The 18,278-nt window shown below is 54.3% G+C and overlaps 1 protein-coding gene across 1 annotated transcript in view; it reads right to left on the bottom strand.

Annotated features, from left to right (window-relative positions):
* SLC29A3 (solute carrier family 29 (equilibrative nucleoside transporter), member 3) overlaps positions 1-18,278 on the bottom strand; it is a 40,037-nt gene that overhangs the window by 2,848 nt on the left and 18,911 nt on the right. The window contains exons 3-5 of the mRNA XM_012663596.1: positions 13,656-13,738; positions 7,878-8,104; positions 3,567-3,729 (exon numbers count right to left, since the gene is read on the bottom strand). Coding sequence (XP_012519050.1) covers positions 3,567-3,729; positions 7,878-8,104; positions 13,656-13,738 — 473 coding nt within the window. The remainder of the gene's footprint in view (positions 1-3,566; positions 3,730-7,877; positions 8,105-13,655; positions 13,739-18,278) is intronic.

The raw sequence follows: 18,278 nt of genomic DNA, 5'->3' as shown, positions 1-18,278 counted from the left end.
GTATTTTTAGTTGTCCAGCTAATTTCTTTCTATTTTTAGTAGAGACGGGGTCTCGCTCTTGCTCAGGCTGGTCTTGAACTCCTGACCTCAAACGATCCAATGGCCTCGGCCTCCCAGAGTGCTGGGATTATAGGCATGAGCCACCACACCCGGCCTACAATTATATTTCTTAAGCAAAAATGGGATCAAACTATACATGTTATAAAACTTCCTGAATAACATAATGCCTACATATATAAAGAATACGTATATACATACCTTATATAAGTCTAAAACATGGCATAACTATTATATGTAAATGCACACACAGAATTGCCTAAAGAACAATTATTTCGTGGCCATCCTTTCGCACAGGAACATATATGGCTCTGTCCCTCTGCTGTATTGTGCATGACAGTTCCCTGTCTGGATACGCAATTAAACTGCTCCCCTAATGATAGACATTTAGGTTGGCTCCAACTTTTCGCTACTACAGATAATGTGATGTGTTTCACTACTACAAATGAATATCCCCATGCATAAATCCTTGCACACGCACACTAGTATTTCGGGAGGACAGATTTCTAGAAGAGGAAATTGCTGGGTTAAAAGGTTTGCAGCTTTAAAATTTGGATAGATATTGAGAAACTTCTCTCCAAATAGGTACTACCAATTTATCTCTGCTCCAGACCACTCACACACCCCAAATGAATAACCCGCCTGCTCTGTTAATCTCCATGAGAGCACTTGTTTCTTTCCAAACCTGACTCCAATCTACAATCATTGCATTGGTTTACTAGTTTGTCACCTGTTTCCTTTGACAGAAGACAGGTCCCTGGGGCAAGGTCCACGTTTGATTATTTCTAGCTAAATCCCCAGGCACAGAGTAGCTCTTCAAAACACAATTGCTGAAAGAACTGATAAATAACCTATAAAAGTGTCCTCTGTCCACATCTTCAACACTGAACATCATGAATCTTTTCACCTTCTGCTACTCTGACCAGTGAGAAAGTGTGGATCACTCTGCCTTGCTGTGTGACCTTTTCTGAGCCACTCAACCTCTCTGGGCCTCAAGGATCTGACAACCAAGAGACACAGGCTCACTGTATTAACAGCTCACATGGAAGGACTTGGTGTGTGTGCGTGTAGGGAAATAGTAGCTTGGTGACAGCTGGGTTCTGGTTTCAGCCTTGCCTCTGCCTCCCTGTGTGACCTTGGGCCGGGTATGCTCCTCTCTGGGCTTCATCCCTCTTCTCTGAAAGGGAGGTTTGACAGGGCCATGGGGTTTTGGAGCTCCTGCCAGCCCTCCCATCCTAAGAGCTGACAGACAGCAGAATGGCTCTTCTGCAAGATGCAGCATGGGGTGCTTTGGCCTTGAATCCTGTCTGGTTTCACAATTACCATCTAGGGAGAGGAATCTTCTTACTTCCCTCTCCACTCAGAGTTAGGTCCTTGTCCTAAGTCTGCTCTGAGAAGCTCCCCACCAAGTTTCTCCGGTCGAAGCTCTTCCTCCTAAGTTCTTCCAAATCTTACTGCCTCATCTCACCCCTCCAAGTACAGCACCAAGTGCAGCCTTTTATGTAAGATTTAGTCTGGGCAGCCCTCGGGGCCGAGCTTTCTCCAGGAGCTCCATCCTCAGATGAGCGTCTATAAATTGAGAAATCTTGGCCTAAGTTTCAATCAGCAAAGAAACGGAAATTTCCACGGGACAGCATAGCCCTGGGTGTTCTTGGTCTCACATGTTGGCTGGAAAGGACTTTGGCCCAACCAAATGAGACCAGAAACTAGGGTGACTGACCGTCCCGGTCTGCCTGAGAGTGTCCTGGTTTTAGTACTAAAAGTCCTTTGTTCTGGGAGCTCCTTCCATTCCAGGCAAACAGGGAAGGTTGGCCCCCCTACTGGAAACAGACCCACCCAAATCACTGTGAAATAGGACACAGTGAAACTGCACAAGGAGCGGGGGACCCTCCTGCCTCTCTGCTCATTCACTGTTTCAAAAATAATTTTTATTTTATTTTTTTATTCTTAGAGGTGGGGTCTCACTATGTTGCCCAGGCTGGAGTGCGGGGGGTATGCACAGGTGCAGTCATAGCTCACTACAGCCTTGAACTCCTGCCTCAGCCTCCCGAGTAGCTGGGACTACAGGCACGCACCACTGTGTCCAGCTCAAAAATAATTTAATAAGTAATGACAAGGCGCCAGGCAGTGTCCAGGGTGCTTGGGGGCACAGCGAGCCAGGCAGAGCCCAGGAATCGCGGGGATGTCAGTGTGAAGCCACAGCTGGACAATTTCTGATGACAGCCCCGAAGCTGCTGCGGCCAGCTGAAGTGATGGACAATCCTACAACTGGGGAAAGTAACCCACCCCGGGAATCGGGGTCCTGGGGCTCAGGGAGGTGACTCCTCACAGGGACAGGAGGAGTGAATGATGAGGAAAGGGCCTCGCCGTCATGAGCCAGGGAAGCAGCATGATCTGCTGGGAAGAGGCAGCTCTGAGTTCAAATCCCTGCCTGTGATTCACCAGGTGAGTGATCTCAGACACATCTGTGAACTCCCCTAAGCTGCACTCTCTTCTGTAAAGTGGGAAACGCAATAACAACTGCACAAGTTGCCATAAATAATGAGCCAAGAATACACAGGTAAACTGCTTAGCTCAGAGCCACCGCACAACCCAGGTGCCCCGGAACAGGGCAGAGTCCAGAGCAGGTCCCTGCCCAGCTCTGCGGCTCACACACCGTGGGACCACGGGGAGTCCCTGCGCCTGCTCTCGGTCTCAGTTTCCTCACCCACAACATGGGGACAGTAACGCCTGCTCTACCTACATCAAATAAGATAATGGACAGGAAAATGCTTTGCAAAGAAAGAAACAGCAGAGAAAGTCAAGGGACGTGTTTATAAAGAGCAACGAGAAAGAGGAACTGGGGAGAGAAAGCAAAAGAGAGACTCAACGTAAGAAAAGAGGCCCCGGCGGCAGAAAGAAGGCCCATAAGGCAGTGGGTGGGTAAAAGCACAAGTTTGGGGTCACGGTCAAATCCTGGCTCTGCTTCCTACTGGCTGCAACTCAGGCAAGTAATTTAACCCCTCTGAACCCTGGTGTTCTAAGCTGTGCATGGAAATAATAAATAACAGAGCTGTCCCCTAAGGGGAACGGGGGAGCGTGAGCCTTGGATGGGATGCAGGAGCGAATGCTGGGGTGGGGCTGCTCCGTGACGGGAACTCTTACTATTGTTCATTACTACTGTTCCTCAGGCCCCACTTCTACCGCCTGCCTTCCCTGTCCCCAAATTTGCAGGCTTCAACTGCTTCGGGGGCACAGCATGGAGCCAGCTTCTCGGGGCCACTGGCCAGGCCAATTTGTTGAGCAACCGCTACGAGCCAGGCACAGCTCGAGGCCCTGGGGTCCAGCGGCGAGCAAAGCTCTCACAAGGGTCTGCTCTCGTGGCACGCATCCTCCAGCGGGAGACGGGCCACAGACAAGGACACCAGCACAGGGCCTGATTAGATGGTAGGAGGGTGCGGGTGGAGATGGCACAGCTCTAACTGCACACGAGAGAAGGACGGGCGGACAGCGCGCGGCGGGCCCTTCACCTGGCGTACTCCAGCCTGGGCAGCAGCAGGTACAGCCCCATGCAGAGCCCAAGGAAGATGACAGCCGTCAGGAAGAAGGCCAGGGCGCTGTCACTCACGTCACTGGATGCTGCCATGTCCACCAGCGAGGCCACGGCGCAGACGGTCCCACCCATGGCTCCTCCTACAGAGAGCAGAGGACAAGGCACAGACGGTGAGGGGTGGGAGAGGAGGTGGGTGGCCGTGGTCGCTCTCTGTTTGGGTTTAACAGATGGAAATAAAAATTTCCTGATGTGAAAAATGCATAGTTCCCACAGCACCCCTAAGCCGTGGAGATGGGGAGGCATCCCGCAGCGTCTCCCGGAGTGCAGGTTTCCCTCTCCCTCTGCCCGACTCTCTAAGAGGCTGCTCCTGGGGTGGCTCCCAGCCTCCAGGAGGGCCCCACCAGTCTGCTTCCCTTCCTAGGTTCACCTCCGAACCTTGATCTTTTTTTTTTTGCAACAGGGTCTTCCTCTATCACACTGGCTACAGTGTAGTGGCGTCATCATAGCTCACAGCAACCTCAAACTCCTGGGCTCAACCTCCTGCCTCAGCCTCCCGAGTGGCTGGAACTACAGGCCATCATGCCTGGCTAATTTTTCTATTTTTTGTAGAGATGGGGTCACACTCTTGCTCAGGCTGGTCTTGAACTCATGAGCTCAAGCGATCCTCCTGCCTCGGCCTCCCAGAGTGCTAGGGTTACAGGCGTGAGCTACCCTGGCTGACCCTTGACCTTTACTGTCCTTCTAGTGGGGTCTGAAATTTTAGATTTAGGGGTGGGAGATGTCAAAGAGCTCTGGATTTCCTCTTCTCTGCGGTTGGCCAAAAGCACCCACCAATCAGGGAATGTTCTAGCAAAGGTTCACTCGCTGCCCCTGAGGCTGTCCTTTCTGGGGAGGCCCTCATTGGCTACAAACTCCCATTGCATTACCCTCCCATGAGCTCATGGAACTTATCCTGCACCCCTAGGCCGCTGTGGCACTATGCACATGTGAATACACGTGCACAGGCACGGTACTCACACATACATGCAACCACACACCTACATACACTCACACACATACGAGCATGCAGCCACCCTGCCACACGGCATGTTCTTGCCAAGGGCTTTGACACACTTACCCCATGTGACGGTGTGGCCACACCTCTCCCTGCTACCTAACGGAGGGCAGTGGCTTGGGAGTGCTGCGATGAGTGTGGCCGAATCACTTACTCTCCTCTGCCTGTGTTTGTTTGCCTGGAAACTGGGGCTAACACTCGTCCCGCCCGTCACCTGAAACCACACTGCGGTGGAAAGGGACGATGAGTGGAAGGTCACTGCTGCAGGCCAGGACCGTTCGCATCCATACGGGCGGGGCCTGGCGGAGATGCTGGATTGACTGGCTGGACGAATTTGCCCACCTCAGAGTATGAGAATATCCGTTCCCAGCGAGGCCGGAGGAAGGCTGACTGCGGCAGCAAACAGCACGCTGGTGCACGTGGCATGGCCTGCTCTGTCCTCCGGGCGGCTCCCAACCGGCACCGCTCCCCCGCTCACTGTGGCACGGGGCAGAGTGGGAGAGGGACGGTTCAGGCCCCGTCCACCCTGGTGCACCATCACTGTGTGACATCCCCATGCTCCGCCTGACATCTCTGTGGCTCTGCAGGGAACAGCCCTTGGTCCTGATGGTCGATCCTTCCCCCAACCTTCCCAACATAAGTTCTGTTAGCCCGGGAGAGGCTAGAGAGTGAGACCTGAGGAAGTGCAAGGGTGTGAAAATTAGCATAGTGATTAAGAACTCTAGAATCAGAACGTCCATCCCAGTTCTACCACTTCTAGCTGTGTGACCCTCGGCAAGTCCCTTAACTTCTCCGTCCCTCTGTTTCCTCATCTATACAATGAAGATATTAAACCCCACCTCTTAGGGCTGTTATGAAGATTAAAAGGATTATTACATGCAAAGCACTCAGAAAAGTGCCTGGTGCAGAGAAGTGCCAAATACAAAACAAATCCACTCTGATTCCCAGTTAGGTATCTGGCTATTTCTGTCCTCCCCACATCAAAGCAACAGCAACGGGGTAAACCCTTTGCCAAGAGGGTGCCCACTTCTGAGAAGCTGTAATCCCCACCTGGACGGTTTGTAAGAACTGGGGTTAAACTCAGCCGCCCGGAGGGGGAGATCTTAACATCTTAACGTCACTGCCTATTGATTTCCTCTCTCTCCTTCCGACTTGCAGAGAATTTACAACATTATCATCAGCAACAAGCCAGGCCTCCAGGAGCTCATCCTTCACGACTCCCTACTTTTATCTCATCAGTTATGGAAATACATGCAAATGAGGGGTTTAAAAAAACATCAGCACCAAATGAATGAATTGTTCCTCTGCTGCCAGCACACACAGAATTCACAGATGGGCTCCTCTGGACAACGAACAAGAGGGGCTGGAAAGGTGGCGCTGGGCACCCATGGGGGCTTTGCGCAAGGGTGACAATGGTTTAGGGCCCAGGGACATTCGTATCGGAGCATAAGTACTAAATTTCCCCGTCTTTTCAAAAATGGACTTTCTGAAAAATTCACAGGAGACTCCCCTTCCCTGGAAGATCCACAGGTGGCCAGATGGACCCGAGAGCCACCTGCCAACACACATGGTGTGTCTGTCACTGGCTCCTGGAGGGGTGGCCAGCAAGGCTGGAGTTGTGTTGAAAAATCCTCCGCCAGCAGGCTGGAGGGAGATGAGGGGTCAGAACCTCTTTCTGAGGCCAGGGGTGACAGAAGGATTAAATCCAACCTGCGGTGGCCCTTCTTGAAGCATTGCTAGGGGCATGTTGACCTTACTCAGGAAACGGAGCAATGAGTGCATTTTCATCTCATTTTGTTTTAGGCCCAAGGCCTTCCCAGGATAGAGCCAGAAGCCTAATCCTATATCAAAAATGGCAAACAGATTGAAGCTCACATCTAGACTCTGATCCGTTGACAGCACTTGCCTCAAGTGCTGTGCTGAGAAGGATTTAGAGGCTCAGGAGGGACGATAGGGATCTGTTAGTGACGTCGGGCGAGTGGGGAAGGGATACACCCCTGTTAAGGTATTCGTCATCCCGGCCACATACTACTTGGCGTTCTTAACTAACTGGCACAGCGCAGGTTCTTTGTGAAATTCCTCCCGAGTGGGCAAATGTTTAGGGCCCTCCTCTGCACAACAGGGACACAGGGAGAGCAGCTGAGCCTCCAGTCTGGCTTCGGGGGGCGTGCTCTCTGGGAAAGCACCCGCTTATCTACTGACCCGGCTGCTTCTCGCCCTGCAGGGCCCTCAGGGTGAGAGACATGTGCTTCTCCAGCTCAGAGAACACTGCCAAGGCCTCCCCGTAACAGACTCGTCGGACCAGCACCCAAACGTCAGCTGGCGGCTGTCAGCCCGCGTCATGCACAGCACGCCCATGGAGTGCCAAAGTTCGGGGGACTGAGGAGTCCAGTCACTAGGCTATCGGCTCCGAGAGGACAGAGTCTTGTTCATCTTTGAATCTCTGGAACATAGCAGGTCCTCTATAAAATCGGCAAGGAAGAAAAGACAGAAGGAAGGAAGGAAAGGGGAAAAGAAGGGGAGAAAAGATAAGGGGAAGGAAAGAGACAGAGCAGAGAAGAGGACCAGGAGAAGCGGCCATGGGGAGAAGGCGGGAAGGGCGGCCGGTTCCAGGCACTGCACTCTGGGCAGACCATGTTTGCAAACATGGCTGCGACTACGTCTCCCCTCCTGCCTGCTTTTCTTACAGCACGACTGTCGCAGTCTCCCACCGAGATGTGTGCATCTGTCTTGAGTCCAGGTGAGCTTACGGCTATGGTGGAAGTGACCCCATGTGGCTTCTGTCACTAATCAGAAATAAAGCTGCTGGCTGTATCTCTTGAGATGCTCGCTCTTGCAGGCCACATGCCACCCCACGAGGATGCCCAAGATGCATGGTGAGGTCTGTGGGGGAGGAACCTTGGCCCCTGGCCCCAGCCCTGGCTGGGCTTCCAGCACTCCGGGAGAGCACACTGTCTTGCAAGTGGATCCTCCAGCCCCAAGTTGAGCTGCGCCGGCTCACACCACGTGGAACAGAGAAGAGCTGTCCCCACCAACTCCTGTCCAAGCTGCAAATTGTGAGTAATATGATGACTGCTATTGTTCTAAGCCACCAAGTTTGGGGGTGGCTTGTCACACAATGACAGATGGCTGAAACCCACTCAGCACACACATCATCTCCTCTTCCGGAAGAGCCACCACACGCTCACCTCTGGCTCCTCTGCGTGACCCCAGGTGGCAGGCCCTGGCTCTCACCTGATAACAGCGCCTGGGAATTCCTCATAGGGAAGGAGCCCGTCATGCCGTAGATGCTGCTGCTGAAGACGGTAGAGGCACTGCTCATGATCACCATGCAGACAATGGTGATCGCAAAGAAGCCGTGGGTCCAGGAGGAGGTGTCCACCTTCACCAGCAGGATCATCACCATGAAGATGGCCAGGATGATGGTCAGGGAGGCCAGGACTCGCACATAGACGGAAACCCTGGGGCGAAGATGCCAGAAGTAGTTAGACACCCCCTCGGGGCCCCCCCATGCAGGGCCGGGCTGGTGAACCACTTTAAGGGAAGCAGGGGAGCTCAGTGGCTGGGAGGCCTGCGCTTGAATCCTGCCCTCCCGGCTCACTGGCTGTGCGGCCTTGGGGAAGTGACTGCACCGCTCTGGTTTTAGCTTCGGCACCTGTACCACAGGGAGCGGGGTGGGGCTCTGGGGAGGTGAGTAGTCGGGGGTGCAGAAAGCAGTGCCTGGGTCAGGGCCAGCGCTCAGTGGACGACACTGCTTTTCACCTTGCTGTGATGTTCAAGGACAGGATGCCAGGACTTCTGAGGCAAGTCCCTGCTTCTCCTGCCACTGGGCTGAGCTTCCACTGGGGGAGAAGGACATCCTCATCATCCCAGCAAACACTCGCGCAGTATTTAACTTGCACTAGGCCCTCTGCTAAGTGTTCTCTATATGCTAATGTGTTTAATCCTCACACTGCCTCTGTAAGATAGGTATTCTTACCTATCCCAGTATACAGATAAGGCAGCTGAGGTCAGAGAGGTTAAGGAACTTGCTCAAGGTCACTCAGCTGTGAACCCAGGAGCTCTGGCTCCAGTCTGATGTCTCAGAATGATGCTCTATGCCTCCTCTGGAATAAAGGAAATGTGGGTGGCATGGAACAGGTGGCCAGGGCAGGTGACTCTCCTGTGATGGTCTGTCTCAGTTGTCATGGCAGCAGCTGAGCCTGAGTGCCACCCAGGCCTGGGGGACCTGCCCCCACACCCACAATCCCATGCCTACAGATAAGCCATACACTTCTCCCAGCCCCCATACTGGCCTGGAGAGAAAGGCAGGGAAGGAGGCTGGCTGAGAAACTGCACATTTTTATTCTAGGGAGCAAGAGCATCATCTCAAGGGGCTGTTTACATCATCAGATTAGACTAAGCTTTAAACCGCACTGGATGTTTAGTTACTTTTCCTGCTAACCAGTGGGTAGGGGGCTGGGGAAAAGCCAGATTTCGTATACAGAAATTTTCTTTTGGATAGAAAAAGAAAAACTTGAAAGGTAGAGAAAATATCTATGTACATAAGTAGGTGTGAAATGATGAGCATGAAAAGCAAGAAAGGCTTTTTGCAACGTGCTTTGGTGGCCCCAGGCTAGTTTGAGTTTCCGTCTGGTCCTTGGCTGAAGGGGGAGCAGGTGCTGCCACCGCTGTGTCAGGGGCCGGAGGGAGCCCGAGGAATAGAAGGGACAGTTCAAGGCTGCAGAGTGAGTCTGTGGGGAGCTGGGGCGGGACCCAGGGGTGCTGAGCCCCAGCCCACTGCTCAGTCTGCCAACGTGTGTGCTCCAGGGCGTGCACGTCCTGCAAACACGCGCTGGTGACTCCTGTGTGTCAGGCACTGTGCCGGATGCCAGGGATGCAGGACAGAGCAGCAACAGGTATTCATGTCACTGTGCTCAGTGCTCCATCGGGAAGCCACAGGGCACCATGAGGCACATCCGAGGGGCACAAAACCCACCCTGAGCATCGCAGAAGGCTATCTGGAGGCAACACCTAAGCTGGACCATGAGGATGACAGGGAAGCTCATTGGACGTAAGTGCGCGTGTCTTGGAGAGAGTGAGGCATGTTCAGGGAGCTGAAACGAGGCTGGAGAGAGACGTGGAGCCACGTCCTGGAGGGGGCCGGGTGTGTTGTGTGTGTCTTTGTCTGCCAGCACCCCTCCCCCTGGGAGAACACTCCTTCCTCCATCCCAGCCACCCTGGGGAGGTCCCGGGGAGGTGGTCGGCCACATCACCCACACCAACAGCACAAACAACAGGCACATGACCCGGCCTGGGCTCATCATGCTCTAGGCCACTGGGCTTGAGGAAGGAATTAGCATGTGACCACACAGGGCCAGTACGTCTCCCTGGTACTGCTGCACTCTCTGCTTTGATTGTGTCTGCAGCTGCTAGCTGCCATCGTGCCAGCTGTGTGTGGTGATGCAGCGCACAGAGTAAAGCCAAGTGGAGACATACGGAGCCTGGGCAGGAGGAGATTCCTCTAGACCCAACGAAGCCTGCAGGCAGACCGGCCTTTAATTTCCAGTTAACGAATGAGAAAATCCTTTTTTGTGTCTCTATTGTTGGCTACCAAGTGTGTCCAGGGTTTTAAGTTGGGGAACGACATGGTCAGAAACCAAAGCGATGTTGCTGGTGTCCTGTCCACATGTCCTCCCTCTTACCACTTCGGGACACACTGGTCCATGGAGCAGGCTGGAAGTGACAGGTAAGTAAACCTCCTGAGAGCAGCTCCAAGCACGACTAGGGAAGTGGGTGGTACATACCCCAGCTCCCTCCCACCGGCTGCGCGGTCCACACTGGCTCCCAGAGTTCCCCGGTTGGATTAAGCGCTGGTCGCCCTCTGCGGTAGCTGGCTTGGTAGGGCATCCACTACTGGCTGCCTTTTCTTCCCTGTCTGCCTTCTGTGCTCTCCCACCTTCACCTCCTGAATAAACTACTTGCATTTGAATCCTTGTTTCAGGGTCTGCAGGGGCCTCGGGCCTGGGCAGGAGGTGGGGGGCAGCCGGGCGGAGTGCCTGGACCCTTGGGGACCTACAGCATCAGCTGTAAGAGCACACCAGGGGCCCTGGAGGCCTGCAGTCAAGCCTTACCCCTGATGCTTGGGGTGATCCTACACACTCAACTCTTGTCACACAGGGTCCCCCGCCTTTTCCTAGCAGCTAGAGCTGCCCCACCCACCCCCAAGATAAGAGCCAAAAAGGGCAGAGAGCCTGAGTCAGGAGACCAGAGCCCTGCCCAGCTCTGTCATCAATTTGCTGTGTGACCCCAGGCAAATATCCAACCTCTCTGAGCCTCTGTTCCCTCATCTCTAAAAAGAAGAGACTAGACTAGATAATATTATATTAAGGTCCCTGACAGCTAATAATTCTAAATCTGAAGAAATTCAAGTGGACAGAGAGGTTGGGGACAAATACCAAAAAGTTTTAACCAGTTCCTTGGGGCAAGGAGGCAGCAAAGGACACGCTGGCACTGGCTGCAAGGGCAGGGCCCTGCCTGTTCTCCCCTGGCACCAGCACAGGGCCTGGCGGGCACCTGGTAATACTGGCTGGCTGTATGAAGAGACGAGCGAGGGGATCAGCAGTGCGGGGGCTGCCGCCCGCTTCTTGCCTCCTCCCCGGTGTGGTGGGCGGTGCGGCTGGAGACATCCGCCGGCAAGGACGAAGTCCAGCAGGAGTTCCCCCGTGTGCTGTCACTACAAGGTGATTAGTGGCTTGGACAGGAAGGTGGCCTTGCAGAGAGCTGAGGGACTTCTCGCTCAGGCCCGCCCAGGGCGGGAGGAGAGGGAGATGCGCAGGCAGACGCCGCATGCATTCCGAGGGCCGTGCAGTTTGGAACACTGGCTCTGTACCCACAAGGCCCCTCACCTGTGCGGGTCTCCTCCTCGCCTGCTAATTACCTGCTGCATAAACCACTCTTGACCAGAGCCTCCATCTCTGGGTTCCAGTGCTGTCCCCAACGCTCCTCAAGCTTCAGGAGATGTGCCAGGTGCAAGCCTGTCCCGGGTGCACTAACAGGGGACGCTGGCTTCCCTCTCTGCTTCTCTCATCCAGGCAGGGAGAGTGGTCCAGGGGACAGGTACGGCTAGACGACAGTTCTAGGCCCGAGCCTGGGGCAGGTCACATTCCCAGGAAGATCCTTGGAGGGGGCTGTCAGCTCCTCCACCCCCTTACTCGTGAGGGCGCAGGACCCCAGGGGACTGATTTCTTCATAAGTCTCCAAAATGTAAATCGTCCTCATAAGTATTTATGATGTTGCAGATTTAACATAATAAAACACTTGGCGATTATGGACGAGCCAGTCGGAGAAAACCAGCGTTCTCCAGGAGGGGAGAAAAGGAGATGCTTCAATCTCGCACATTAAATAAAAAACAGCTTAGCCCCAAACCGTCTTCCCACAGCCTGGAAGCAGATGGAGGCCTGGGAGCGTTTCCCCAAGCTGCCCTCACCCCTGCCCTAGAGCCCAGGAGAGTCAAGGGCAGGCCGGGGGTGGGGGGCTAGTCCCCTGGAGATGGTCTCATAACTGCTGAACCATCCCCCGCCCATCCTCGGGAGGGCAGCTGGCCTGGAGCCCACGCCTCGCTGGAGACAGAGCAGCCCTGCTTAACCACCCCCTCCTTCCCGGCAGTCTGCAGCCTGGAAGAGGGGCTGCAAGGCCCTCAGGCCCATCTGAGCAACGCTCTCCTCACTCTTCCAGACCGCACTTTGGTTTTAAGAAGGGTGCAAATCCTTTGACACTTTTTGCGTCGGGAGGTGGAGTCCATGTCCCCTTGAATCTGAGTGGGCTTTGTAACTGCCGTGCCCAGTCGAGGATGGCAAAAGTGCAGCATCTCCCTGCTGTCTTGGGGCATTTGCCCTTCAGCCACTATGTGAGCAGTCCTATCACCCTGAGGCCAGCAGGGAGACTAGGAGGGGAGCAGGAGGAAAGGGAAAAGAGAAAGAAAAAGGGTTGGGGGGGGAGAGAGAGACAACATGAAGACAAATAGGTTCCAATCCCAGCTGCTGTCTGACTGCAACTGCAGGAGACACAATGAGCCAGAGTTGCCAGCTGAGCCTCGATAACCCCCAGAACATGAGAACTACTAATTATCGCTATCGATTGAAGCCACTATGCTTTGGGATCACATTATTTAACAACAGATAACTGGAATAGCCCCACAGCATATGTTTGGAAAGACTGATCTGTTGTTCAGACTTGGTACACAGAAGACACTCGTGCCACCCTCTCTTTTCCTGTACCCAGAACAGACATCACTAATCAACCACGGCACACTCCCTGAAGCCCAACCTGCCTTGGAATCCTGTTCAACCAGAGATCTGGCAGTCACTACAAATGGACCAGAGCTGGGAAAAATAGATTTGCCATCAGAGATAGGCCATGCCCAGGAGAGGCCAGGTTTCTGGACCATAACATAACCACCGCTGTTACCACTCAGCAGTAGTGTAGGGGAAGTGCAGGCACAGTGGCTAGGACTGTTGTCCATATAAACTCCAATCGAGAATGGCCAGTGACTGTCACCCAGTGGGGTCTGTGGGTCATGCTAATTCGCCCGGCCCTCTCCTAAATAACTCCTTCCATGCACGGTGCCTCCAGATGGAGCCTCTCCTAGCCCTCACCAATGCAATGTCAGAAACTCCCCCTTGATCTCCTTTGCGAGTGGCTGACACATCGGCCGGTGTTACCAGCTTAGCACTGAACACTAGGCCACCATTCGGGGCCACAGGCCTTGCAGCCACTGAGACAGGCTCGCCTGAGAAGAGGAGGGAGGAAGTCCTCTGGATCCCCACACACCTCCCACTGGCTGCTGCCACGATGTCACAGCAATGTCCCCAGGCAGCTGGTCTGCCCTCTCGATCTTCGTGGACAAGTCTGGGCTGCCTGCCTCCTACTTTGGTGGCCACCATCAAAGTAGGCAGAGAGAAAGCAGGTGTGGATGAGGGGGCATCTCGGAGGCAAGGGGTGAGGGTGGGGCCTGAGAGGAGGGCGGCCTACCTGTTGACAAGCAGGAAGTTGGCCAGCAGGCACAGCACGGAGGGCACGGTGGAGGCGACGGCAAGGTAGCTCTCAAAGTAGTTCTGGAAGCACACAAGCGAGAGGCTGCCGAGGTCACTCGGATGGAGGCAAGGGCCCACCCCGGAGCAGAGACAGGGCCCCTCTTGAGGGGGGCTTCTCGCTGCTGTCTTCAGACACCCAGGAGCTGTGGGTAAGCCCACCACAGGATGACACGGTCCCACCCCATCTCCAACCTGAGACCACTCACTCAGTCACTCAACAAACCGCTGTCGATGTCAGTTGTACTAACTGCTGCGACATAAGAACATTGTCCCTGTCCACAGTGAGCCCTGATGCCCTGCCGCTCACGCTCCCCACCACAGGCTGAGGCTGCGGGGCAGGACCCAGCATGCGTGTGAGAAGAAAAGCTCTGCTGATCAGCCTTCCTGGCCCACTGCCCGAGTGCAGGATTACCCACATGGGTTTTTATGACCCAACCATATTCTCACGTTCTTGCAACCAACTGAAACCTCTTAGACATGCACCGGGCGCTGCTCCCTAGAGGGAAACTTTGTTCTGACTCCGGATTTGCTCTCTCGATAGAGCTGCTACAGAAGGTCAAAGCCATCTTGGGAAACGGCTCCTAGACTGGCCAGAGTGTGGAAAAAGGGCATTTTTCCCTGCAGCCGCTCGGGGATATGACAGAGAGCACACGAGGCCACTGAAAGGTGAAGACTTTCCTTATTATAATGTTCTGGAACTCACGGTGGAAGCAGCGGCGTGGCAGCTGTGTACGTCAAAACTGGGAGAATGTCCACTCACGAGAAGGACTGTACTATGTGTGCACCAGCCCTTAATATACCCGTCTTTAAACACACAGCACTGGAAAAGGCTCATGGATCTTGGCTTTGGTCATTGTTCACGGTCAAACCATGAACCCCAGGTTGGTAATGACAGGTTCTAAGCTGTGATAATAACAGCTTGTGTGTATTCAGCATTTACCATGTACCAAATACAAGGGCTTTATATAAATTATATTGTTTAACCCTAAATAAACAAGCAAAAAAAGAAGCTGTGGGAGTATCCCACTCCGGAGAGCTTGAGAGAGTTAACCGAGGAAACAGTTTGAGTACCAACGTGCCAAGTACGATGAGTGCCAAGCCCCCCACCAAGTGTGGTGTGGCTCCTGCCCCTGCGGAACACAGCGTGCCCCACCAGGAGCATAAGACGGAATGCAAAGGTTTTTTTAACAGGTCAGAACACCACAAGAAGACAAAGACACGTGCTGTTTACCAAACCGGAGAAAGGACCCGTGGGAGGTTCCAGGTGGGGGTGGGGGTGGGGGAGGGGAGGTGCTTGAGAGAATGGGAATGAGATGGGTTTGGGGAAGGTCCCAGAGGAGGTGGGATGTGAGTCTGACCTTGAAAGAGAGGGTCAGAGTTCTCCTTTCTGGGACAGTGTGATTGCAACCTAGAGGCCAAGAAAGAAAGATGTCGTACCGGGCCCCTTTTAGTCTGAAGCACAGGCCGTTCTACCGTCCCCTTTTAAGCCTGCAGACTGTTTTGTGGTCTTTGAAATCTGTACCCTGAATATGAGGCCATGGTGGCCTTGCAATTAAAATGATAATCGCAGCTAGTGTGGTCCGTCGACCATGAGCCTTAGAAATAGCCTCCCGCCTTGGAGGTGCACCTCATTGTTCCTGCCTTGATGGGCTCAGCAGAGCCTGGACTGCTCTGGGGCGTCAATTACACCCTGACACAGTGGCTGGGCCTCTGTGAGGTGGGGTGGGCTCCGGGTGGGGAGCAAAGGAGAGAGGCCCTTAGGAAGAGACCGCCCCCGCCCAAGCCCCCAGCAAGGCCCCTTCCTTCAGCAGTTGCTCAGTCTGTGACCGGCTGTCACGAAGGACGAGGGATCTCTGTTTTTGTTTCTTTGAGCCGGCTCAGGCCCCCTGAATGTTCCAGGAGCGAGGATTTTCCAGGTAACTGGATGCTCTGATTCGTTGATATGCAAGCAGAAAAACGTGTTTTTTAATGCTGACAAGCTTTTTGAATATTGACAACTGGATAAGACTCTGAGTCCCTTTCTGTTGACTGGGCCTGCGTCTCTGCCTTACAAAGAACTTGCGGCGGGGGGCACGGACGTGGGGCTGGGCCGTCCTTCTATCCGCACAGATCGGGAGCTGTGACGTGGGCTGCCTCAGCACAGCTCATGGAATTTAAAAAAAAAATAAAACTTAATTCCTGATATAAACACGTGGTGGTTTTTATTCAATTACTTGCTGCTTTTGCCTGTGAGGAAGTTCTGTGAAGTGAGGTGCCGTAGCGCAGACTCTGAGATGTTCCACCATCTCTGTCCCCTGTGCTTTTACCCTGCGTGTGGGCGGGACCTGTGACTGCTTCCGACGGAGACAGCAAAGCAAGGGTGACGGTTGGACACGACCACGTTATATAATATAAAGCTGCAGCTGCCTCCCTGCTGGACTCTTTCTCCCTTGCTGGCTCAGAGGAGGCAAGTGGCCGTGTTGGGTGACCCCGAGTCACTGAGGACGTTTTCCCACCAACGCCCAGTAGGAAACCAAAGCTCTCAGGCCTAGACCACAAGGAACTGAATTCTGCCAACCCGACCCGAGTGAGCTTGGATGGGGTCCTTCTCCAACTGAGCCTCAGATGAGACCACAGCTCCAGCTGACACCCTGATGCCGCCTTGTGAGGATTTAAGCAGAAGACGCAGCAAAGGTGTGCCCAGATTCCTGGCCCCCGGAAACTGTGATGGTAAAAGTCTGTTGTTTTCAGCCACTAAGTTTGCAGTATTTTGTTATGCCACACAGATTCCTGATTCATGAGCGTTTCAGGTAGCTGGGTTCCTACTCATCAGGGTTTTGCTGAATGTTGTAGCCTTCCTGTTTCAACTTACAATCAGTTCCTCGATAAAAACCGGGACAGCTGACACCACTTCCTGCCGGACAGGAAGACCAATGTGCTTGCCCACCTGGGGACAGAGGCTATACTCGATGGGCACATCAGTCCCCTCAGCCCTTCCTCACCAACATGTGCTGATGTCAGGAAACTGGACTTACTTTACGTGTCACTCCAGACCTGTTTGTTCACCCTGCCCCTCCGGTGACTCCGTCATAAAGCCACTGCCACCAGAGGAGCCGGCTGCCAGTGAGAGACCCCTGGGCCTACGCACTGCCGGCCGCGCCAGTGGTTGTGAGAAAGGTCAGGTCACACTCTTGGAAGGGTGGGGGGTGAAAGCCCCACGAGGTGGACTTTGACCAATGAGAGGCAGGAGGCGGATGGAGCCAACAGATAAAGCGCTTGCCTTTCCTGTCCCTGTGTAACTACTCCACGTGGCTTCTCTGGAGACGTCCTATGTGTGTTTTGTTGCAAGGCTGTGGCCAGCTCAGTCATCGGGTAGCTCCCTGTATTTGCGCTCTCCAACCCTGCCTCGCTTCCCTCTTCCCTCCGTCCTGCTTCCCTGATGGACTACTGCACAGGACCCTGCCGTGAAGGTCCCACCTTCACTCCTGACTGCGCACTTTGCGGCTCTGCAGCTGGCACTTCCCTCCTGGGTTCATCTCCTTGGCTTCCAAGGGGTGCTGGGGCGACCTTCTCCCATTTTGCTTAAGGAAATGGGAGAACCTTTGAACACAGGTCCAAACACATGTGTGACTAGGATGGTAACAGTACTGCCCCCTCCAAGGCGATCCGTAATGTCCATGCGGTTAATAGGTGGATTTCACGGAATGCGATGTTTGGGATCATTTACACGGAGTTCACCTCCACTTGGGCCTGATTCCTGGGAGCTCCCTCAAAGGCTCTTTGTCCCAGCAGGTTCGCTGCAACCATCTCCATCTTTAGAGGTGAACACGTGGACCCCAAAGGCAGCTCCGGCCAGGGAGGAGAGGAGGGATGAGGAGACTGTGCGGGAGACAGCACTGGGGCCACTGTGCACGACAGCACAGGCTGCGCTTCGCACAACCCTGGGGGCACCAGGCCTGTGGGCTGTGATAGGCATGGCGCCCCCCAGAACTGTGCAACAGCCATCCTGTTTATGTGGCCTGTTGAAAACCTGCAGCCCTGGGGGTCAGTTTGGGCCTTACAGGTCCGCAGGTTAAAGACCGTGGGTGATCTGGCAGGAAGGCAGGGGACTTCGGGGCAGAGATGCTACGAGCCGATGACGCCTCCCACGCAGGATTCCCTGCTCCAGCAGGTGGGCCCCAGGCAGGAGACCCTGAGGCCTGCTGGTAATCCCGCGCAGGCCCGTGTGTGCCTGCACTGTGCCGGCATCCGGGCAGATGTGACGCAGAAGCTGTGGCACCTGCGTGCCCTCGGGAGTCGGGTGCAAACCTGGAGCTGGGCACAGCAGATGCGCGGTGTGCTGGGAGGACGGGAGGAGGGCAGCTGGACAGATCGGGGGAGCGTGTCAGACAGACAAGGAGGTGGAGAGAGACGGGCTTGCCAACAGGAGGAAACGGCACGTGCACAGGCACACGGGGATGCTTCTTTGCCACCGAGGACGCCAACTCAATCCACTTGCTGCAACCGACCTCGGAGCCTTTTCTCAGCACAAACAGGAATCTGCTGAGCTGAAACAAACCTCACCCAACCCACGTGACTGGGG

The sequence above is a fragment of the Propithecus coquereli genome, unplaced genomic scaffold, assembly GCF_000956105.1.
Source record: "Propithecus coquereli isolate 6110/MARCELLA unplaced genomic scaffold, Pcoq_1.0 Scaffold812, whole genome shotgun sequence".
In the NCBI taxonomy this organism is placed as follows: domain Eukaryota; kingdom Metazoa; phylum Chordata; class Mammalia; order Primates; family Indriidae; genus Propithecus; species Propithecus coquereli.
The sequence above is the reverse complement of the archived record's forward strand: the minus strand, read 5'-3'. Positions and strand labels throughout refer to the sequence as shown.